At 32.6% G+C, this 26337-nt stretch overlaps 2 protein-coding genes across 2 annotated transcripts; one reads left to right on the forward strand and one right to left on the reverse strand.

Moving 5' to 3' along the window:
• Nucleotides 1-4409: 4409 nt before the first annotated feature.
• Nucleotides 4410-23849, forward strand: LOC119631847 (procollagen-lysine,2-oxoglutarate 5-dioxygenase-like). Its single transcript, XM_038024377.1, has 11 exons — nt 4410-4723; nt 6367-6414; nt 11070-11155; nt 17612-17751; nt 17822-18353; nt 18429-18682; nt 18751-18852; nt 18938-19063; nt 22773-22899; nt 22972-23403; nt 23471-23849. Exons 1-11 carry the CDS (start codon nt 4645-4647, stop codon nt 23753-23755), a joined length of 2211 nt encoding a protein of 736 aa, XP_037880305.1. The 5' UTR covers nt 4410-4644; the 3' UTR covers nt 23756-23849.
• Nucleotides 20965-22766, reverse strand: LOC119631848 (immunoglobulin domain-containing protein oig-4). The gene is made up of 6 exons (XM_038024378.1): nt 22354-22766; nt 22170-22276; nt 21987-22068; nt 21849-21916; nt 21575-21650; nt 20965-21047 (listed from the first exon to the last, which is right to left on the reverse strand). Exons 1-6 carry the CDS (start codon nt 22433-22435, stop codon nt 20965-20967), a joined length of 498 nt encoding a protein of 165 aa, XP_037880306.1. The 5' UTR covers nt 22436-22766.
• Nucleotides 23850-26337: the final 2488 nt, after the last annotated feature.

The raw sequence follows: 26337 nt of genomic DNA on the forward strand, positions 1-26337 counted from the left end.
GTATTTCAGCACTATAGACTTTTACATATGAGAAACATGGAATATGGCAACAATTATTAAATCTAACGATGGGTGTTTCGTTTTTATTTATTTCTCTTTGTAAGATTGAGGAATTTAAATAAACCATTTTGACGTCCGCTAAGATAACAGCAAATGCGGACTTAATAAAATTACTAAACAATGTGTATAACTTTTAGGCGAATTTAAAAAGCTTTAGAAGCTAAGCGACCATTTACCAATAAAGTTAATATGGTAATTAGTTTTCGAGAAAAGCGAATGAGGACGATGAAACTTCAAAGTGAATTTTATCATTTTTCTTAGCAATTTATACTTAATTTCCACAGATATAAATTGCGTAACAAATCCATATTAAACCGATATCTATATTAATATCATCGTAAATTTGCACGAAATTAAATATAGAAGTATTTTGGTAACAAATATACACTGTTTTTTTCAACTTTTAACAGTCTGGTCTGTTTTTAGGTAAGGAAAGCTTCATACCATTTCGTTTTACTGCGTAGTAAACAAATGTCGCAAACTTTAATTATTAAACATGAAGGCATATGATGAAATCATTAATCGTCATTCGATAATAAAGTAAGAATTTTTTGCTAGAATAGTTCAATTAAGACAGAGTAAAAGATAACTGAACTTGGCTGATTTTATCGTTATTGCCCTTAGTATATGCATTGACAATGCTAACCATCGTATATCGTGATCTCTTGTAAGCAATTAAAGCGTATCGATGTTTTTTAATCACTTTTCCGTCGGAACTTTCCTCGCTCTAATTATATGACTCATGTTTCACATTAAATAATTGAAAAAATCCAATTTAACCCTAAGATTGTTTTGACTTTTTCCTATTTATTAACAACAAATTGTGCACACTTTTAGCACATGGAGTAAATTATTATTTTCTCTTTCTTCCTCATTACAATTTTTATTTTTATTCAATTATGAAAGCTGCCAATGCCGAAGTTTGATAACTTCAAGTGTATTATTCCATTCCATAAAGCCACTTTTACTTAGTTCGTGTCCAAAATCCTTTTTGGTTTGTGTCCAAAATCATCCTTCGATTTAATTGAATCAAATATATATATATGTATGCACGCATTGCACGAATTGTTTGAAAATTCATATATCATATAAATTAGTTGACAATTAAGCAGCGCGTAAAGTACAATTTTGAAGAACTAAAAGGACAAACACGATCGAAACAAAAAAAAAGAAATAAATAAACAAAGTTGGAAATTCAACAAGTTGTACAATTGTAAATGTAAATAAAAAATTCAACTAATCACGGTCACCTCTAATCCTCTGAATGGCTGCAGTCTGTAATGCTATATAATTGAAATAAGCTTTAACAGATTTTTCATCCATCAATTGCCTCAAGAATGTATGAAAAAGTTAAACCTTTTCCATTCAACTTTCACTTAATTTTTAATGGAACTTACAGATAATTACATCACCTTGTAGAAGGCTGAGAACGTTCGATAATGTCATGGGCGGAGTCTGGCATTGTAGATCGAATCCGAAATGAAAATAATAATAAAAGTATGCAGACATGATCGTATTATGGTGTTTTAGTGACGAAATGTCTCTGTCTATTTGCTCCCTATATTTTTCTATATTAGTTTGTTTTAACGGCAACTCATTCTTTGTATAAGAACCGTTTTACGTGGTAGCGTACTTAAAGTAGATTTACGTGGTGCAAATTCGTTACAAGTACACAGTAATCTGAGACCTCCTCTCTTTTCAAAATTAAAAACAATTTCGTTTTTTGCTCATTAGTTAGAAGATACACGGATAAAAGTGTGCATGTACATTCTAAGGGCGCTCCCTCAGCACCCATGCGAAAATTAGAGAAATCGGCAGCACCTACAAAAGCGTTTACAGCGATTATTTTCACGTTTTTGATATTATCTGCGTATTACTCATAAGTTATACAAGGCAGAATATTAAAAATCATTCTGTACATTTCTCTCATGAAGATATATTATATTTCTAAAAATGTGTTAATTCTAAAATAAATACATAGGGCAGACCTCACAACGTGGAAGATTCGCTGTTTCTTAACGTTCTAGTCAAATAAAAGGACTTGAAAAGTAGAGCACGGCTAATTCTAAGCTAAATATTGCGGACCCCATGGCGGTATACAACAGACAACGGTGATGGGCATAAAACATTCGGACGAGGCGGAAAATAATTTTCGTAATTTTTAATGTATGGCTGCATTGTATTGTATATTAAATGAAATAAAAAAAAAAATAAAAAAATTCCATCAAAGCACAAACCACAATACACATAATGCTGATGAAACAATTTTTTGTTTAAATTTTTTTGTTTACATAAAGCTTTTAATTTTTGTTTACGTTAAATCATTAGTTTGTAAGTTATGTCTAATCGACAATTTTTTATAAATAGCTCATAAATGGAAGGGAAAAAAGCAGAACAACAATACTTGAGTAGGTTAGTAAGCGTACGTTTAAAAACAGATTAAACAGATCCGTGAGATTTCGCGCCGACATTCCTTGATTGAATGGGCGTGACGTATTCTCCGACTTTCAGCAGAAATAAGTGTACCACATGTAGAAACAGGCAAAGTGGATGTGTCCCAAAAAACAACGAGTTGAAATATATATTTACTGTATTACATCGTTAAAAACCAAAATATAACATATGAACATATCTACTTCCTTATGCAGAATTTTTGAGCTTGAAATCACAAACCCATCAAATTAACGGATGCCGTGAATCTCTTATTAAATATTAGAAAATGATTACTTTTGAAAAATATTAAAAAATGGCAGTACCGCAGCCAAACTGTACATATTTTCTTCGTACACACGAATGATCAAATGTCTTATTGATATTTGAATAATCGCTTACCACAACTTATCACATAAAAAAAGATAACATATTTTTTTCTATGAAAAAGCCGAAAAAATTTCCGCTATATTTCTTAACGATTCTACCAGCAAACCTGTATTACTTTCGGATACTATTGTTTTTTTTTTCTAAAATACTATATAAATAGTTTAGATGTTCCAACGATAAACGGTTTTTTGGCTTATTCCAAGCGCCACCAAACCAACTCGCTACGAAACATTTTTCTTCCCGAGTTTTTGACGAATTTTCACTAGTTTTTATTTCTATTAATATCGTTTCAACTTTCCCATTTTTCAACCACAATGCAATTATAATTTTAATCCGAAAATGTTCTTCAAACTACTATGAAACTATGAAATTTTACATGTGTATTCTGAAGGGATAAGAAAAAACAATTTCTCTTCCCACGCCGCTATACATTTTTCCTGTTATTGTTATCAATTATGTCCTGATCGTAGCGTAATGCTTACAATAAGCGTTTCTGGACGTTGTATAATTGCCCGCATGTCTTCGATACACAAGCCCAGAGTCGAGATATGAATTCTATTAAAAATTTGCGAAGCGAAAAATTATGTGAAAAAATTTTACCAGAGATTTACCAAATTTTATATATTGGCTTAGTGTTCTCGCAACTACTGCTTAACTGGGCCGAGAATGCTGTAAAATGTCATCTTAAACGGCATATTGACGCATCTCACAAGCTCATATAGGGCAGACATGAGCTGCAATCAGTGAATCAGTGAATTACGATTCCGCCAACTGACACTTTTGCCGAAACTAGAGTGCAGTCATGGTGCTGGAGCGACTCGGGCTGCTGACGATTATGCTGATTATTTAAAAATATGGTTCTGGAATGTGATATCTCCTGTTATCTCTCACAAACTCTTTGTAACATCTTCAGCTCATGGAGCTCAGCGGCAAGCACAACTGGTCCAAATTTGTATTAAAAAAAAAAAAATTATTTAATCCACATATTCTTCACATCTATATGATGTGAAGAATGTAGACGGGTCTTTGAAAATATTGATTTTTGTATAATTGGCGGGTGCTTGAGGCAAAAAGTGGTAATTTTGAAAAAAGTCATTCTTTTACTGATAGAAAATGTTTAAATTAATTTACAGAATGTTGTTTTGAAGATACAGTAAATTATATTGATTGCTAATTTCAAAAAGTGTATCTCAAATTGAAAGGAATGACAAAGGAAACATATTTTTTTACGTAAGGCAACACTATAAATGCAACATATGAAAAATAGTTTATTGTGAAAATAATATGACAACACTGTTTTTACAATACGATAAGGATCTGTCAGTTGAAATTTTGTTTCTTCTGAGAGTTCTGAGAGTATTGTCAGCATGATGGACGTTGTTATTGTAAAATTTTGTTTTGTACTCCTGCTTGAGAAAAGAGAGAAAGAAATACAGAGAGACTTCATAACTTTTTAACAATTTGCTTCATGAATATAAATCTAAACATTTTCTACACTTTTTTTTCACTTTTTTTCTTTGAATGATAAGGATGTGCAAATTTTTTGTCGCGAGATTTCTTACGCGCGTAATTAGTATATAGGTTCCTATACATACACTTTGCTGATTTGTTTTAATTAAACCGAGCGAACAATGAAATAAACCATTTTTCGTCTAAGAACATTATCAGTGAATTTATACTAAAGTGCCACTAAAAAGTTTACACATTTAAAATTACGGAAGTTTTATTTTACTCGCATATACAGAATATACACTATCATAAAATATGTTGATTAAAAGAAATTTAAGCGGTCGAAATCTTCTGCTGTTAACAATGCTTTTATTTATTACAGCCGCAAAAACAAGTGAGAAATATATATATAAATATATGTATAGGTATATATATATATGTGCATATACTGTGCAATTAAACTGACTACATACCCTATCAATCTTAATGCAACAGATTTTTACGAATTCCACATTTGAAAAATAACTATTCCTTGCATGCAGGCCATTTTTCCCTTTTTCTCAAACGGAAATGGCGTAAAAAGTAAAAAATTTTTAACTGCTCAGTTTCTTTCAACAATTATTCCTAGAATTGCTATGTAAATGGCACGTATCACTAGCAATGAAAAGCCCGGTGCTTGCAGGAATAAAGATTTCTTTTATCAACTTAAATACTTAACTATTAGACGACGTCTCCCCCGATCCATTTACCTAATTGCCCATAGTGTCAAAATTCTCTCGTTATAAATCAAGGGCAGTATTTGAAAAAAAATAACTAAAGTTGCTTAACTCTTTAGAAACACATAATCTTTTGGTGAGAAACTTCGGATCCCCATGAATAGCCGAATGGGTAAGAATCATGACTGCCAAGTCAGTGTCCGGGGATTCAAATCTCAGTGCGGTAGAGTTTATTTTGGTCGTAGCTATAGTGGCTGTTCAATCGCTAAAGGCTCGATCGATCGATTAGGCTGTGCGGGCCCTATAACCATCATGGTTCTATCTTCCTTCCTGATTTCTTTCTGCTCCGCCGCCCGGGGGCCCCCCCACTGTTTTGAGCATAAGAAACAACATATCAAAATCGTGTAAAAAAAGTCAGAAAATGTAAAATTCTACAATCAAAGACAATAAAATCTGCATAAAAGAGAACTACTTAACTGTATTTAATTGTTGTTTCAAAAACAAATGAGAAATTTATGGAAGAATGCTTCTACATAATAGAAATATAACGTTATAGCATTTCCATGAATCCACCTAACAATATTCTTGTGAAAAAAGAAGATCTCTTTGCGTACATAAATAAAAAAAAATAATATTCTTCTTAAGCGGAAAACTCGTTCAAGTCTATTATATTAAAATTTGGATGGTGTATGATAATTAATTGCGCAACGTATAAATCGTTTTTATTTGTACCCTCACCTCATGATCTTAGTAATTTGGGATTTTTTTTAAACAACAAAATGGGGGACTTTTTTACGTATATAAGTATATAGTTTTTCTGTTTTACTATTAAGCATACGACTACAAAAAGATGGTCCGTTCATCATCAATAATCTGTTTGTGGTCGTTATCTCAATAAATTAAGAGATATCATTGTGAACTGTTTCATTGAAATCATTTCGTGATTCGATCATAAATTCAGATGTTTTTATTTCCTTTTTTTCACATTGCAACCAGTTATTGATCTCATTGTATGATGATGGTAAATGCATTCACCTATATACATATATGTATATATATATATATATGCATATATACGATCTTAACTTGATTCTTGTCAAATTGTTTGATAATGTATGAAACAAGTTTCTTGTCGAGTTAAATTAGTGATTAGAAGATATTTTAATCATTCCAAACAGACAATTGTCAGTCACATAATATCTGCTTCAGTACATAAAGCAACGTTTCAAATTTCAAGCAAAAATGCATTTAAGATTTTATAAATATGTAGGGAAAGTGGGGTGAGGATACAAACGCTTACAATCTAACAATATTATTTCAGATGCAAACGATGCTAATGTGAATACGACAATCGTGTCAGAAAAATTAGGTACGTATATGTGCTTATGCGGATTCTTTATAATAAAAAAATTTGAAAATCGTGTATAACTATTTTGAAAGGAATTAAAATAAAAATGCAATGAAAGCAGCTTAGTGGACTTTATTGGGCCCTCGTAATGTCAGGGGTTCCTCAGAGAACTCACCTTGAACTTATTCTATTCTATTTGTACTTTTTATAAATGATCTCTCATACGTGATCAAATCATCTAATATATTAATGTATGCAGATGACGCGAAACTTTATAAGACTGCTCACGCAGAACTACGCTTGAGGAACCTTCAAGTTGATTTAAATAATTTGATTACTTGGTGTTTGGTGTTTGGTTAATGACTTAATATTGAACTTGGACAAATGTAAGAAAAATGACATTTTCCAGGCGGACAGTGTATCAAACACAATATTTTATTAATACATATAAATTGGAACTTGCAGATCCGACTTGTGACTTAGATGTGCTTTTTTGTGATAGAAAAGCCCGCTTTAACCCAAGTATTTATTCCACTGTCAATAAAGCAAAATCCACATTGGGATTCATTCAGCGCTAGGCTCCTGAATTCACCGACCCATATATATTACGAAGAGACTGTATATGACGTTAGTTAGACCAATATTCGAGTATGCATCGGAGGCATGGTCTCCGTCCTATCGCTGTTACGTGAGTGCGATTGATTCGGTCCAAGAACAATGCTTGCTTTTTGCGTTGAGGAATTTATCACTGGACCTTCCCACTATATGAAGATACACAACTACTCAGATCATTATCCACTCTGGAGAAACACCGATTTATACTTGATATCTTATTCTTGGTAAAATTGATCAATGGAGTTATCGACTCGAAAGCCCTCTTGAGTGAAATCTGTATTAATGCTCCCGTGCGATCCTCTAGAAACTATCAGTTGTTAAAGCTTAGTGAATATGAAAGCAATTATGAATTATTTACCCCACTTAGGATTCTGAGCAATAACTCAAACAGGGTTTACAACCTGATCAATATATCTGATGATGATACACACAATTAGCATAAAATTAACTCTTCTAAGGACTCAGTAGCTTAATTCAGCTGATGTGTAAGCAGTTGAATTGAAAAAATGGATAGATAAATAAATAAGTAAAAAAATCAATCTATTAGACGACTGGTTTAGGGTACCTAAGACTCGACCTTGCCCGGCGACAACCTTTGATATTTCAAAATTGTGTTTTTTCATATTCGAATTATCAATTTTTCAGAATATATTAAACGGGATAAAGTCAAGAAATGGCGATTGCTCATTCCTGTCCAAACATAATTTCTTTTGGTTTCTATTTATTGTTTTTATTATCACAAATTCCTTTGCTTCATTTGCCAGACATGAAATCATTTTAGACGCTTTCATGCAACATGATCTAATTCTCTTTATTCCGTTTATCAAATATCAGAAAAACTAATTACTAATGCATATACATATATGATTGTTATGTATCCATGCAAATATTTTATATTTCCTTCCACATGCATTGAAAAGAACACAAGTATTGTTGTTGCTAAAAAAAGTCTTTGCGCATTTGTTTGCGGAAAGAGGAAAAATATTAAATGTAGAAATAAATTCCTTCCGCTGAAAATGATTGCTTCATAAAATGTGCCTGACTCACGAAATTCACCCGAGATTGCGGGTACAGATAATTGAGACATTGATGTTTGAACGATATATGGTTGACGTAAGGTAAGAATAAGTTGTCGTTCAGTTTATATCAAAGTTTTAAGAGATGGATGTCATTTACAGCATTGCGTTGTGTCTGTGTCTCTCGCTAAGGACATAAATAATTTTTTCTTACATAAGGAATAAAGTTTGTTAAGTCATATATTTATCATTTTGTTCAATAAAATCTTGCCAGTTTTTAGGCAAATTTCATTATCCCCTCCTCATAAAATTTCTGATCTTTTGAAACAGAAGAATTTTCTATATACAAATTTACATTGTTGTCCGAATCGAAAGTTTTACCAGATCAAGAATTTTGCAGAGAACGAAAGAGATAGTAGTAGTCTGATGGTGCAATGTCAGGAATATTTGATGGATGTGATAATACATCTCAGGCAACTTTCTATGGATTTTGATGAGTGGGTGAGGAAAGAAAACACAATTCTTTCATAATTCCAGCATATTGACAGGAAAACGTTCTTTTCGTGGATATCCGGTTTTTGTCTGGCTCAGGATGGCTCAACGTGTTCCGACTCTAATCTATTCCGTTGCTAATTTTTGGTCCATCCGTAAACACATTAATTCTAGCTAAGCAAATGAGAAAAGTATAGTCGGCCACTTGACGATTATTCACAATAAGGCCGCCCTACTAAATTTCATCAAACGGGCTTAGATCGATTCACAGTTACTTTCCGAATATTTCAGCGCAGATATTTTTCAGTTCCATCGAAAACTTGAATCCAACAATGGTCCTGGCAGATTTCTTTATAAAGCTTTTATCTTTTAATACAAGCCGTGGAACCGCAAAGTTGCAAAAGTAGAGAGAAAGAGTTCAAATTTGTTGCATGGACTTTTCAGTCAATTCAACTGATAATGTCCATGAATTGATAATCTTTGGGAAAAATATATCTAAGCCTGTTTATGAAAATTGGATGTAAAGATTTAAAATTCTTTTCGTATAGTTAAAAGTCAATGGCAGTATGAAAAACTCTTCGTTTGGGTCGTGAGTGTTTCCCGATACTTTTTTTTTTAACAATATTTATAAAAACTTTTCCCAAATATTTTTAAATATAAACACTTCCTACGTCTCAACGAACGTTCCCTAAATATTTTGTATTTTTTAATGTTATGGGAAAGAATGTTCGATCTGTCGATCCGTTGATCGTGTGTGCATCAGAATTTTGCTCTTCAATGAGACTAATTATTTATGCTTTGGTGAGAAATACAATTTACGATGTCTTAGACTATTGAATATAGTATTAAATAATATAAACTTTGCTGATCGATGGCTAAATAAAACAATGTTTTTATAAAGAGAATATATTTAGAAAATTATATAAAAGAATTCTCCATTTGTATGTGGTTCGCCTTATTACTCCTTTAAAATCTTACGAAAATCCCCACACATTTGATCAAATGAGTCGCCATGAAAGCCAGCCGATACATATTCATGGTGCTTTACTTGCCGGCATCGCTGGTAACTGGGGGATAAAATAAGCAACAATTCGCCGAGCATTCCAAGGAAACGGGGATTAACACTAAAATGCCATAACGAAGTAAGATTATGATAACTTGCTTTTAAAAGATTATGCAAGCAGAATATTTGCGGAAAGCAAAGATAAGTCGAGTCGGAGAGTGAGTGATTGTAATATTCGAACGAATATCGTAACATAAAGCATTGTAAATATAATAATTTGTGAATAGATTTTCGTAAAAATAAATAAATAAAGCCTCTGCTAGTCCAAAAGTACACAATTCAGTGATACGAACTTAATTTTGGAAAAATTTGGATACAGACATATGTTAAAATTACAAATAGGGAAATATTACAGAAAGTAACAGAAAGTTTTAGTCGATTCAATCATCATTTTTAAATATAATTATAAGGAGGCATTTTTTTCCGGGCTGAGTAGCCGAGTGGGCAAAAGATCTCGACTAACAACTCAATGGTCGTGGGTTCGAATGTCAAGTGCGGCAGGGTTTTCATACAATACATTCGATAGGTTTAGATGATGCCCCAGTTCTTCTGCCATACTTTAGTCTTAGAATTTATTTCTTTGGCTATTAATTAAGAACACAAAAAATAAATGTAATTTTTGCTGATATCCTCCATTTATATATATGTATAAAAGCGAGATTCATTAGTAATAGGATCGATCTGGGTGTTGACGAATTCAGGGATTGTGTTTCTTGAACTATACGTGTGAACTTATTTTACTTCCTAATTATTCTTGCTAGTGTTGTATTATTCTAAAATAAGAGCAATGGAAAGAAGAAAACCGTAAATAATTGAAAAAAGAAATAAAGCAGATGTGTGCGCTGATCTTGCAAATATCCCCAATGAACGAGTATTGTGTAATTAGAAGAAGTTAATACGATTTGGGAACGACAAGAGTAGAAATACATTTGTGTGTAGATACCGCAGGCAATGGTCGTGCAATGTGCATGTCGTGATATTAAAAGTGTAACGGTACACTTTGTATGCATACATTTTCTATTATAATGGGACTGTTTACATTATATGTTAGATGTTCGCAACCTTGCTTAGAAATGTAACTAACATCAATTGTTGTGTTGAGCTCTCTCAAGTAAGGGTATAAGTGTCAAGTTTATCGATTTCATCAGGCAAGAAAGCGAACGGCATTATGTTTACTCTTAAGCTTAAGTTAATTTTAAGCTGACCGAGAGTTAATAAATCTGATGGAATTTTCATTGAGCATTTCTGAGGATAATTAAATGATGTGTGATAAGTTTCTCACTTGCGGTGGTGCCACGGGAAAAGCGACTTCGCTGGATGCCCAATACATGTACAATGCTTGAAAAAAGTAGATAGATATTGGATTTATTAGTTTAAGATGTATTTAGCTAAATAGAGTAAGCAATTAAACACACTCTATGACAAACTTAGATAATTAGATAATTACTGATGATTCTCTTTTCTCTTTCTTCTTACCTGCTTTTGTTAAGGAAATGTAAAAGTGTTCACGGTGGCTTCAGACCAGACTGATGGTTACTTGCGTTTTATAAGATCGGCAAAAGTCTACGATATAGAGGTATGATCAAGGACGGAGGTTTGTAATTTCCAAGTAATGTATTTGCATGTGTATAAAGAGATGTAATTTTATTTTATAAATTTTTATTTTCTTTAAAATATCTTTTACTTATTACAATATATTCGTATTTCACTAAATGTTCACATGTTTGTTATACCCTACACCACTTCTCGTACAGGGATGTATGCAATCCTCAAAAGGAATTGAAATCGATTCATCTTTCATTATACCAAAAAGCGTTTGTGAAACGACCTAAGCTTAGTTGTCCGTGCGTCCGTCCGTCGACCTTTTTCTCTTGTGTCAAATGGCATATACCGACTTGCTTTAAGTCAAGGACGGATACTATTGACAATGGTTCGGGTCGGATCACTTTTTTAACCATCTTCCTATATAACATCTTATTTCGAATAGTAGTGTGGTGTAGACCATTTAATGGATACTTGTTTTGGAATAGTTTATTCAATAGTGAAATGATAAACTGATCAATCGGCCGCTTTACATATATATTTACATTAAAAATTGCGAATTTTTTCATCTGTCATTTTTATTAATAAAAAAAAAAAAAAAAAAAATAAAGAAATAAAAGGAAAAAATGCATAATATATTGATGAGCGAAAATAACGGAATAGATTGTGCCCATGCATATGTGTACGAATGGCATTCGCATTTAATTAATATTTCTAACAATTCCATTCATTTGTTCCAATTTTCACATGTGTGTTTTTTTGCCTGATTTATTTTTTTTTTTACTATCAGCTACTAAATCATTTTATGTATTTTTTTCCTTTAATATTCTGTACATATTTGTTCCACATGCTTTATATTGGATTGTTTGAAGAGTTTCGACTCTTTCCCGAGAAACGTTCGTGTCAAACTAAAATAATCTAATCGAGTAATGATTTTCGTCATTACGAAATGATGGTTTTGGTCTTGGCTTAACGTATTTCATTGTAATTATCGCTTCATTCATAATATTCTCTAATAAGATCCACCTGAAGGCCCGAATGGACAAGGTATCTGGACTAACAACTCCTTAGTCATGGGATCAAATCTTAAGTGCGGTAGAGTTTTCAATAAAGCCGATAGATAGTTTTAGAATGCTATAATACTGAGATAAGTGGGATTTTAGAAAAATATTGATTTGAAAACTATGTCGTGGACTTGAAGTGAAACAAAGGCAATCTTAGCGCTCTAACATTGTGATACAGCACTGATTACAACTAACTTTGAATTCGTTCATCAGTCAATTTGTTGACGTTCGTTTCAATATTTTCCCAAAATGATTTCATAGTGAACAATTTCCCGCCAATGTCTCCAGCAATATCGCGACCAAAGCGATTGATTACATTTCTTTTGTTTCCATTGCGGCATATTCAAAACGACGGGACGCATGGAAAGTATTAATCGAAGATTACCCGAATGTATGATCGATAATGCACTGATACGGTTATGAGCGATGCTTATCGATCTTAAACGATTTTTCCATGCCATTATTAGGCTTTAATGGTAAATTAGCCACGACTAACTCATAATGATGTCCCTTCATAAAACATATATTGCTTCTGTTTTAGTAAGGAGGCATTAAATGCCTTAAATGCCTATTTTTTCCTTGATGATGACGATGCGAATATTAGCAAAAGGTATATGGTTCAAGAAATCATGCGAAATAGCTGGCACAACACAGTGATATGATATTTCTGCAAATCGACGGCAAAACTTTGTAAACAACCCAACAATTTATACATCCGGTTAAAGCGCATATTTACTGCTTGTACACTATTTCATGTTATAGAACATTTGAAGAGCACGTATACATATGCATTCGCTTATGTATGACATGTACTTTTAAATTTTTATAAGCCGCATGATCTGAATGTTCAGATGATTACATCCTCTACCATATAAATAAATACGAATTTCTAGAGATTACGACCGCTTTTTGTTAATGCCTTTTTATACCTACCACTGGAGAAGGCAATATATTAATTTTACAATCTCATTTGTAACATTCCGTCATTGAAATCCGATTAATTGAAGATAGGCCCGCATTTTTGATAAGCGTAAAATTGATTGTGAATCGATTTAGGCATTTAGTCATTTTCGTCCTTCCCCCTATTATTACAATGTTCTAAATCGTATAGAAGGAGGAAGTTAGAAATTCCCTAATAATATATAATTAAGATTTACGAATAAAATTGAAAAGTTTTTATGGCCCGTTTACGAATGTGGTCAATAATTTACATAATTGAAAGAATCGGTAAAAATTTCAAACAATTTTTCTTATAATCGAAATATTCTGCGAAAGCTTACTTTCACTTCACTCGTCCCTATCGAAGGAGACGATGCAATCTTTATGCTTTATATGATGATTGTTCGTTGTGAAATGATGTCAATTTTTTGTTTGTAAGATTTTTGTGTATAGGGTGTGAATCTTAACGAAGAAAACTTTACACTATTATTATTATATCCTACAACAGTTGCTGCACAGGCTACATTGAGTGAGGAAGAGCTGTATACAACGCCCAGAAAGATTTCATTCATCTTTTATTATACTAATCGAGTCAGAAAGGAATTCTAAGCTTGTCTGCCCAATGGTCTGTCTGATGTATTCTTTTGTTCAATTTACTCGTCACAATTTTGAGATATTTTAGTCAAATTTAGTGCATCGGCGTGCCTTGGGCCACGGGGCGGAAGGCTTATTGCAACCATTTTTTCGACCAATCGCCATATAAAATATTGTATTATTGCGAATTTCGCGACAAAACTCACTGAGTGATAGTATTACGACATTCTAAGTTGATGTGAAAAACTCGGGTCCAATGGGGCAATTTTTTGAACGACCCATCATGCAACTGTTTCTTCGACAGCTGAATCTTTATATGTTAAAGGGTTCAATTTTTAGTAATTCTTGGTGAAAATTGCTTTTTAATAATAATTTGACATAAAAATTAATCCTAGTGAAGAGGGATCGCGTAGATGTGTTTTTTCCTTGTTTTTTTAGATTTCACCTTATGTAAGGGTTGTAATGAAACATACGCAGTCATATGCCAAAAAGGGTTAACTTTTCATATATTTTATGATGAAAATTTTTCTCTAGTAAATCAAGCATAGGAATTTGGATCACATAGATGTATTTCTTATACCGCGCCCCATATATGGAGTTGTCATCAAAGCAAGCTTTTCTCTTACGACAAGATCTATTTTGTGATTTGTTATCATCATCATACAGTAACCGAAAAAGAATAATAGAATCTTTAAGTTTGCTTAATTTGGACCAAGGTAGTTAACTTTAGATCTTAGAAATAGATCTACTTTTTTAGGGGCTCTTATGAAAGGAGACATTTTTGAACTTTTTTATAATGCAAACGAAAGAAAAATGATGAAATCTATGACAAGTAAAACAAATTTGCGAGACACGAACCAAGTTAGTTGACGTCTTGCCCATCCTTCAATATAAGGATGGCCATGAAAAGTATGGCTTCACATAGAAAAAATTATGTATAATTTTTGGTATATTATCATGAAAACGACTGAATGACGGTGTTAGGCGTAGTGGTGTAGTGTATGAAAACGTCGGCCTTGCCGGTCTGTAATGTTCTTACTTGCTTTTTTATTCAGGAAACTTAAAGCGTGTTTTGTATCGACCTCCTGTGACGCTGTTACAGCGACGTTTCATAAGTCTATCGAAAAGAATTTCTTAAAAGCATGTCACCGCTGATAAGAGGAATTTAAAATTTCATACATTAAATATTTTTAAAAGTCTTTTCTTCAAGAACATTTTTCCACCACATCAGACTTCGAAAGCCAAGTAGTTTTCTTATTCTACTTTATAGATAAATATATAAGTGATTTTTTTTTTTTTTTTTTTTTAATATTCTTTATTTCAAATTTACGCAAACATCATTAGAAGAGTATTTAGTACTCGAGCAGAATAGGCTTTCTTTGCTTGACATAACAAAAGCTTCCACGAATGAGACTCATCCGCGTCGCCAAGTTATCTTTCCTATAAATGTCATCTCACTGCCTCAAAAGCTAAGTTAGACGACACTAAGTTTGCTGGCAGTAATAATTTTCAAAACTTTAGCCCCAGCGTTCGCAACCGATTGAATCTTTACCGTATCCGTTTTTTCCTTCGAAATAATGTGTAAATTTCACAGCAGATTTATTTCTGGTGTTAAAGTTCTCGCAGATATTAGGCGGGAAGTATATTTTATAATAAGGTTATCGCATTCGCCTTCTGGCTACAATTTATTATCCACCCATTCAAATATATGTTAAAAGTAAAAAGTATGTCGATAATTGGAGACGTGTTTATTCCTAGTTCGGCATAACATACATGTGACATACTTGTAGAGACTCTCTTAACTCTCTCACAACTGTGATTGTATCCTAAGAATGCTGATGATAAACTCTACTTGTGTATTCCATTTTTTTTCGGTCATGCTACAGCCTACCGATGCTATATGTATAGTACACAGTTTTATTTATTCATTCATTTATTTTTTTATTCATGAGCTCGCTGTTAATTCATTCATTGATTCGCTCATTTATTCATTCCTTCGCTTATTCAATCGTTCATGCGTTTATTCATATAGGCATTCGTTCATTCAATCACCCATTCGCTCATATCTTAACTGGTTCATCAATTCGTTCATTCATTTATTCATTCACGCTTTCATTTTTTCCTTCCTTCGTTCATTCATTCACGCATTCACGCATTCATTCATTCTTTCGTTCTTTCATTTATTCCAGTTTATTCATTTATTCATTTATCCACATAGTAATAAATCCTCATATTTTATTGAATTTAATTTCTCTGGTTACAGTAATGAGAACATAGATAGCCTATGCTCGCGACTAGTTATAAGTGAACTGTTCTTCTTAACTATACATTCAATATTTCATGCGGAATGCCGAATTATCTTCTATCGCTTGATATGTACGCCGCGAACTTTGAAGAAGCTTCTCGCATTTTTGCTGCGGTATAGTATACCAAGCTTTCTTAATATTATTTCAAAGTCAATTGTTATTCTTAAAGATTTTTGCCTAATTTTTACGAGATTCTAAAAATTTTTAACGCGATAAAGATTGGAACTTTGTTTGGACTTGGACATTGCAAAGCTCCAATATTTGCATTTAAAAATGCTTTGGATTATTAGCTTGGATAAAAATCCTGTTTACTTGCATACAATGGAAACCCTTGAGGGTTCCATAGTATTTTTTCAAAAATCCAAACACACCTGCAACCTGATCATTTTACCTTCTATCCCCTCTAGTAAATTCTATTCCAGATCACTTTACTGTTCTCACTATCATTTTTTTCTCACCACTTTTTGGGCATAGTTTATATTGTAAGCTTGACCTGTTCACGTTTGTTTGCATGGTACGAACCCTCTCATCAGTTCTAGCATACGACAAATGGTTGGGGAAATTATATATATGTTAATAGAAAAGTCTTCTTTTTGTCTATCAAAAAGTTCCAAATTATTTAAGCGTCTTCTTATCGATCTGCTTGTCACACTTAGACAAAATTTCTCATTTATTTTATTCGTGATTCTTTTTCGTACGTTTTAATTCATCTCATATGCTTTTGGGGTTAATCGCTTTGTCGTTCGAAGCAGCTGTTTCACTTTAGCTTGCTCGATTTTTAATCAAGTAAATAGCATCGTCGATTTCATTTGAAACTTTTTTTGCACGGTTTTTTGAGAATATATTTAAAGTTTTTTCATTTTACACGATTTTTTAATGTTGTGGAGCATAATCGCAGATTTATCATATATCGCATATATTTTTTTACCCGAGTTTTTTTTTTGTATGGCCTTCTAAGGATCATATCAACCGTATAAAAAAGAATTGGGTATATATATTGAAGTATTCCACACAAAATGTAATATTAAAAAATCATAAAAGACAGACAGATGGACAGACACGCTTGAATCAATTCATAATTAATAATGAAAGATGGGTGATCTATCTCAAGTGTTTCTAGGTTTTTGCTTACATCCGCACAAACTTACTGTACCCTTGTACCATAAGTGACGTTATTGAGTATTTATTTAAGCACATTACTACATAGTTTACTAAATGCCATAACAGTTAACATCATCAATGTAAGTAAGTCATTATTGAGGAGAAACCAATCAATTAGTTTGAAGATCACCAATAATATGAGTAATGACGCAGAATTGAGAAATGTCTAAAGAGTTGTGAAACAAAGCGTTAGAATCTTTCACTAAATGAGAATAATTTTATTTATATCTTTGTACGTCTGCTTATTAATTCCAAGATGATAGACCTTATTAATGTTTGTTTGACAGCGTTTTCTAAATATTTTAGAGCGAAAGAAAGAAAGTGTTGCTAATAATTTTGCAGAGACTGTTGCTTTTCAAAATTGTTGTCTTATCTTTTAAGTATTTTTTTTTTTTTTTTGAATAAAATTATTATTAATCTTTTTAGGTAACAACTTTAGGTCTTTTCGAAAAATGGAAAGGTGGCGATATGAGTGGCCCTGGCGGAGGTTTTAAAATTAATCTTTTGCGCGAAGCTATCAAACCATTGAAAGATGATGAAAATATGCTTATTATGTTTACCGATAGGTATACTCTTCTGCATATCTAATTAATTATGAATAAATATTATAAACGCATGTTGTATTTTTCTATATAGCTACGATGTTGTATTCACTTCCTCTTTAGATGCCATTGTTGAAAAGTTCAAAGCTACCGGAGCAAAATTACTTTTCTCAGCTGAAAAATTCTGTTGGCCTGATAGCAGTTTAGCTTCCCACTACAAAATATTGGAAGCTAATGCCTCACCTTATTTAAATTCAGGTGGCTTTATAGGATATGCGCCGGAAGTCTGGTCTCTGCTGCAGAAACCCATTGAGGATACTGCCGATGATCAACTTTACTATACGAAACAGTATCTCGATGAAAAACAAAGAGAAAAATTGGGGATGCAATTGGACACGCATTCGTCGGTATTTCAAAATTTGAATGGAGCGAAAGAAGATGTCAAATTGGATGTTGATTTGGAAACAAACGAAGGTGTATTGAAAAATATCAATTTCCTAACAACACCAAGTGTTGTGCATGGCAATGGCCCAAGCAAAGTGGAATTGAATGCATTTGCGAATTATTTAGCGAAAACTTTTAATCATAACTGTTTAATCTGCCAAGAGAATCGCATTGAATTGGATGTAAATTAATACTATTGGATGCTCTACTGCATAGCGATTAAAAATTTTACATTTAATTTCTTATTTTTTTTTTAGGAAAATCATTTACCTGTAATTACTTTGTCCATTATGATTAATAATGCGGTGCCGTTTTTCGATATGTTTTTAAAGAAAATTGAAGACTTAAATTATCCAAAACGACAAATACATTTATTTATATACAGTGGTGTTGAATATCACGACGCTATGGCGAAATCTTTTTTGAAAGCTTGGGAAAATAAATATAAAAGTGCTAAAATTGTTTTGTCAACTGATCAATTAGATGAACGACGAGGCAGACAATTGGCCTTGTAAGTTCGAAATATATTTTGTTTACCTCGAATATGGTCTAATTCATGAATTTCAATTCAAATAATAGACGACAAGCCATACAAAAACAAAGTGATTACGCTTTCTTTATTGATGCTGACACTCATATCGATGACAATCAAGTTTTGAGAGAACTTTTAATACTAAATCGGTAAATATTTACATTTAGTCTTCGTTCAAATTTATGAATTTGCATATGGTCATGGTTTATATCATTCATGCAATTCTAATAACAGACAATTTGTGGCCCCGATCGTAACTAAACATAACGAATTATGGAGCAATTTCTGGGGCGCATTATCCGAAAGTGGTTACTATGCACGATCGCACGATTATGTTGACATCGTCAAGGGAGATATTGTGTAAGTATATAAAAAACTTATATGTACAGCTTATCGATTAATTTAAGGAAATAGCATAGGCTTTCACAATAAGAACGCGACGTCGCATTAGAATCATATGCCAAATATGTCCAGTTGTTTCCAATTTTTTTTCTCAAAAATTCAAAACAACCCTTTTGTATACATTATTGTTTAATTTTGCATTTCTCTGTCTATTCGCAAGTTAGCATTGTGTGAAGTGAATACGATGATTATTATTTTTAAACCCAGCCGCGAGCGACAAGATATATTCACGAGAGGCCATGGAAACGGCTTAATTAATATAAGACTTTTAGTCGACTATGCCAGATATGTCTGGTGTGCGAATAGCTCATCTTTTTAAAAAAAGAGGGAAAAGAAAACTAAAACTTCTTTATGTTCTATTTCTAGCCACAGCCACAGAGTTTTAAAATGGGCATGGCACATTCCAAACCACGAGCATACAGAAAAAAAAAATTGTAATTTACAATTTATACTTGACATCGATCTCGGTATAAATACAAATATTGTACTGCGAGCGCAGAATCGTAAGCAATTCTCCCCGTCTGTTTGTAATATCTACGATTTGGAAATTCCCTAAAGTATTTATTGTTCCATAGAGGCCCTTTGATTAATTTTCTTTCTCCAAATTATTCTTACATGCTTTCTTAATATCTCCTATTCTTATTTCTTTATATATGTAGATATGTACCTCGTTGATTATTTGGAATCAATTGCATTGGTATAAATGCAATACGTTTCATTTATATATATATAAAGGCGTAATGCTAAAGCCCCGTTGTAATTTTTTTTTTACTACTTCTTCTGTTTTTTTATTTCCCTAAAAAATACTGCACAATATTTAAGAGTATTTCAGAGACCCCTTGTAGCCAGTCGAATTTTTTATGTGACTTGAAAATTTGGTTTTTCGTTAAGATATCTTTAAAATTTGCCATCGAACATTAGAGGGACAGATGAACAGGCAGGCTTAAGTCGATTCTAAACATAATTCTGGTTCGATACGTATAATGAAAGGTGAGTTTATTTTAAGCTTTTCTGTGTGTTAGATACATCCGCACAAATTTAATATGCTTGTATCTCAAACGGTATAGACTATAAAAATGGTTTTAACGAATTTTTTTTCTACCAATAGCAAATGTTTAGATTATATATATATATATTTTTATATATATATATGTAATATATCTGCTATATATAATATACCAAATATAATGTATATAATATTATTAGGTAATCGTCAGTCATTATTGGACTTCGGTCGATTTCAAGACCCAAACTGAACTTGACAAGTAGAGTTTGAAATTATGCGATAAGCATCCGGGAAAATTAGATAGCAGATAGATGAATACAATGTTTTAGCTTCGATTGTTCATTTATTAGGACATCTGTGACGAACTGCTGGCGCCAACCTGACTTAAAAATATCAAATCTATAATTGGAAAACATTGCTTGAACATGTACTATTTATTCTATGGTTGAAACGGTAGATTTAGTAAAAAACTAGACACAATGTCGTGACGTGGCCTGAGAAAGACACAATCAAGAACGGGTGACTCTATGTAATGTTGTCTTTGCATAGATGAGTAAAACGTTTCATTACATTATTGCACATATTCAGTTATTTACGTATGTAATAATAGACTTTGTAACGAAATTGGGTAAAGAAATGCAAAGCGCAAAAGCAGTGCAGTTCGCATACGCTTTCATCACTAAATAAGTTCATTGAATAATTGCGATGCTTTTCCTATAATAATCTACTTTCAAGTACATAAGATTGACTTTAAAGGAAAACAGAAAAAAAAAAAATTTTTTTGTTACATTTAGCTTTTAATGTATATTTAAACAAATTGTATTTCTTTAAAACATCGAAAATTAATTTAAAACTAAAAATTAATCATAACATAGTCGGTACGAAAACCACGACGATCAATAGCGTAAATATTATCAGCTTGACATTCGTAATAACCTGTGAATATAGAAAGGGCGAATAGTACTCGTATACATATTTATGGCAATAATTGGTAAAAAATTAAAATTTCGAGATAGTCTAACCAACACACAGAAACTGTAAAAATCTATTAATTTTGTTCGTAAATAAAAATTCGTTTACATTCGTAATACGAGAATGAATTAATCAAACGAACTGTCCTTGATTATGATCGGATTTTTGTTCCTTTCACATTTCAGCGACTCTCTGATAAAGTCTCCCTCATCAGGGTAATGATGTAAGAGGGAAATTGATCTGATAAAGTCTCCCTCATCAGGGTAATGATGTAAGAGGGAAATTGATTCAAGTACATTTTTTTTGAAAAGCCCCATTACGTCACTATGACAATGATTATTATTATTAAAAATTTTATCTAAATTATGTCATCCTTTTCCGTTAATATCATTTAGAAGAAGAAAAAGGAAGAATTTCTAACATAAGGAGCGTCTTTAGCTGCGCAAGGATGGATTTTATTATTTTGTATTTCCATTGCTTTTATTGCTTACCAGCGTCCATTTGCGTGGTTGGATCAATTTCCATTTTTGATTTAATTATATCGCTATCGATATGGGATTCATGCACCTGTATGAACGATTAGATAAGAGAAACAATAAAATATTAAGAGTATTTCCAAAGGGTTTCTTTTGTAGGTGCAAAGTTTTTTTTTTTTTTTTTTTTTAACAATCAATCGTATATGAAAAAGTTGTTTCACGATAAGCATAGATTGTGTGTGTGTATGTGTGTGTGTGTGTGTTTTTTTTTTTTTGTAAATCATTTTACCTGAAAAAACCGATGTTGATATAATTCAGCACCATCCTTAAACCAAGTTATGGTTGGACGTGGGTTACCTAACAAAAGAAAACAAAGTCAAGAATATGATTATATTTCATGGCTTTTCGTATTCATCATATTGATTACCTTGCGCCATGCAAAAGAAAGTAATTTTACGACCCAACGTATAGTCCAATTCAAAATGTGATGATTTTATGATTTTGGCACCCTATCGAAGAAATGCAATGAAATGCAAGGCTTTTACGATAATATTGATGTCAGTGTTTTTTTTTTTTTTTTTTTTTTCTTGTTGGTTTATTTTATACTCACATTCTCATGATCGTAATAGTTGACCGCGTCTGGTGTTCGATGTTGTATTACTACTGGTTTTTTACCGGTATAATTTCGTCTCAGTACACCACGGCCCACAGTAGTTCCTAGTTTTCGTGTAATTTAAATAAGACAAAAATGAAATAACTAAAAAAAAAGAAATTCTCTTTAGAATTTGCTTTACTTTGCGCCTCTAAGTTTCCGCAATTTAAAATTAATATTATTATTAAACTCAAAACAGTTCTGCTGAAAGAGTTCAAGTACATGTTTCTCTTTTCAAGAATTTTTTCACTTGAAATGCTAAACAAAAAAAAAAAAAGAAATGAAAGAAAAATTAATCGTCTTTCTCAATTCAATTCCCGCTGTGCTTCAGGCTTGGCGTTCAATATAAAACTATCTTATTGTAATGCCCGTAAACAATTCTGTTGATCGTTCGTTGTTTTTATTGTTGTTAAAGTGACTTTTATTAAATTATCGAGTTGTATACTTTGTTGCCCGTTGTCACTTACTATTCTATTGTTGGCGTTTGTTGAGATTTGTGTGACGTCTTAAATTCATGGATTTATGACATGGATGTGTTTGGTGTTGTCGTTCTCTTTGCAGCGGCATGTGGAATGTACCATACGTCTCGAGCATTTATTTGATCAAAAATACTGCCTTCAAGTATATTAATTATGATCATCAATATTATGATCCCGACATGGCTATGTGCGAATCGTTACGCAATTCGGTAAGTTATCTAAACATCGGTCTCAGTTTTCATATTTTGCATTCTTTCATTACATACTTCTTATCTTTTTAGGGTGTTTTTATGTATGTCATCAATGATCGCCTTTACGGGCATATTGTAAATGCAGATAATTTTGATATCACCTTAGCTCGTCCCGACTTTTATACTTTATTCTCGAATAAATATGATTGGATTGAAAAATATATACATCCTAACTACACTAAACAATTGGAAGACAATTTCAATTATATACAGCCTTGTCCAGATGTTTATTGGCTTCATGTAGTCACTGATGCATTTTGCGACGATTTGGTGGCTATAATGGAAAACTTTGGCAGATGGTCGGACGGCAGCAATAATGATAGTCGCTTGGAAGGTGGATATGAAGCGGTACCGACACGTGATATACATATGAAACAAGTTGGCCTCGATCCATTATGGCTGGAATTTCTTAAATTATTCGTTAGCCCATTGCAAGAGAGAGTGTTCATTGGCCATCACGGTGTAGGTTATCTGTTTGAAACAATATTCGAGAAGAATTATTTAAAATTATTTTTACATGTATTTTTAGCCACCACGATCACTTATGAATTTCGTAGTACGCTACAAACCCGATGAACAACCATTCCTTCGACCCCATCACGATGCCTCGACTTATACAATTAATTTGGCTTTAAATCGTGTCGACATCGATTATGAAGGAGGTGGTTGTCGTTTTATACGTTACAATTGCTCAATCACTGCCACAAAAAAGGGTTGGATGCTTATGCATCCCGGACGTTTAACTCATTTTCATGAAGGCTTGCGCGTCACAAGCGGTACACGTTATATCATGATTTCTTTCGTCGATCCATAAACCAAGAATTCACTTAATGTGCCATAAAAACCTATATATTTAAATACAAAAATAAGTCCAAAGCTTGCAATATTTTTCAAATTTGTCATAAATGTCTATAAAATAAACTAAATACCTTTGCTTAATTTTATAAAATGAAATACGAAAGAAAGTTCGGAAAATCCATTTTACGTAAGACCCTGCCTTAGCTATTTTGTTGCATAACAAATCGTCTTGAATCGAATAGCACGTTATAGAGTTTATGTGTAATAAAAACAATTTTTTACTTATAAAAAATAATTTCAGCGGGTGGATTCAATTTAGATAATTCATTTGCCTCAGCCAAATTACACGAGTCGAATCAGTTAAGTTTAAGAATCAGGCGAAATTAGCAAAAAATATCAGCAACTTGTTAGTTTGTCAATTTTAACAAGTAAGAAAATTATATTCGACTGGGGATGCATCTCGCCTACCCGCCACCATTAAAATCTTTGGCCTCCCCTGGCTTTCAAGTAATTTCTTATACGTGAAAAACTAAATGGGATAAAATTTATTTTTTTTCTCACCTTTTACATCACTAGCAGGTGGTGTTAACGAAAATTAATTTACCACGTCGTGGCCTTTACTATAATTAATTTAGAATTAACACAATTAGCTTTTGCCATTCCGCTTTACAAGCCCTTTTATTTGATACCTACATGGAAGGTATTTTTAAGAAAAAATCTATCAACCATGTCGTGACATCATCGACGGCTTTCAGCTTTACTTGATACCCACATTGCTGATATTATTAAGGAATTAATTAATCGATCGGGTCGTGGTGTCCATGATATTTATTGTAGAATTAGCCCATTTTCTCATTTGAGGAATGCACAATATAGCCGTAAGCAATCTGTCTTGTTTACCTTATGATTAATAAGCAGAAAATCTCAAAAAAGTAAACAAAAGAAAGTTGAATAATTTGCCGATTCTTTCCTTTTTTTGCATATACATTTTTCCATATACAAAATTTCCACCTTCTACTTTTGCAATTTCTCAGTAATGAGCAAAACACCGCAAATTTTTGTTTAGAGAAACCGAGTTGCGTTCAGTTTATGCTTCACTGCAGCCTTTCGCTCCGACGAATTTAATCCATTTTCCATATCAACCTGCGTGCATAGACTTCCAATGTTCCTACTAAATTTGCAGCTGATATTTTCATTTTTGCGATCAGGAGCGTGCCAAGAACATACTACACATAGACGGACAGACATGGCTTAGTCAATACAGAAATTCATGCCGATCAAGAAGGGTCTCAGGAGATTCTTTTTTGCAAAATGAGTATAATCCCTTCAGTGGTGAATATAAAAAATGGTAGTTTTGTGTTAATGCAGTCTACTTAATTAAAGCGAAGGATCGTAACATAAACGATTGGGTGAACGAGGGAACGAATCAATCAATCAATAAATCCACATTGTAAAAACCTAACACATTAGCCAAGCAAATCTACAATGAAAAAATTGCAACGCCTGCTTTCTTACATATGAATTTTCAAGTTCTTTGGTTTGAAATTTTAATTAATATAAAAAAAAAAAGAAAGAAAATTCAAAATTGTGTTCGCTAAGCAGAATGTAGAAGAATTTCGAATATACGTCAGTCAAGGAACTTAAGAAAAACTGAAATAAGTTTTCATGAAGCTCATTCTTATACGGAAGTGACTCCGAGCAAACAATATTCGACCATTTTTATAGATTTACTTTTAATATTTGCTGGCGAAAATTTTTCCTAAGCTGGATGTCTGTCCGCCCATAATATTTCTTTTCGAACACAAAGATTGTAAGTCTCCAGATATTTTCCACACTGATCAGATTGAGTCTAAGAATGCACTTCTCGTGTAAAAGAATTAAATCGAAACATTTTTATGAATGGCAATGTATATCGACGAACTCGTTGATATATGAACAAGAATCATCTGCTTGTTTGTCATTTCTTGATAAAAGAACGTTGAGCAATAGTATTTTGGTGTAGAAAAGGAAGGTGGAAGATTTGGATGGACCGGGACATATTTTAAATTCCTTCTCCTATATTATATTGGTATGATGGCCAGGGAGGAGCTAGTAGGAAAAAACGGAGAGGGGACGAAGCGGCTGGCTAAAAAGGCTGGCACTATTCGCAATGAAGATATGGTTCGAATCTGAGTATGCCGGTTTAATAGTCGCGCCTCTTATTCACCAGGCTATGCGGTAGCCCGATCTACACATTTCCATACAAACATTCTTACAAAAAAAGAGCGTTTCAATGATAACAAGCTCTAATTTACGGTATTTCAAGTTTTAATTCCGAATAAAATCCCTATTAGGCGTATCCAAGATTTGAACTACGTTCGTTCGGTTTTGCCATGAAAAGTAAGCTTTCAAATAATACTTGTTATAGTGGTGTAGCATCTTCAAAGACCGAATTTGCCCAATTATGCTCTTTTTTAACTTATTTGAAACGAATTCAAACCGAATGTTAACGCACTTGGCATAAAGGCCATAACTTTAAAAAAAAAAAAAAAAAGAAAACATAGTAAACTGTAGAGAGAGAGAGAGAGAGAGAGAGAGAGAGAGAGAGAGAGAGAGAGA

Source organism: Glossina fuscipes, unplaced genomic scaffold, assembly GCF_014805625.2.
Source record: "Glossina fuscipes isolate IAEA_lab_2018 unplaced genomic scaffold, Yale_Gfus_2 1, whole genome shotgun sequence".
In the NCBI taxonomy this organism is placed as follows: Eukaryota; Metazoa; Arthropoda; class Insecta; order Diptera; family Glossinidae; genus Glossina; species Glossina fuscipes.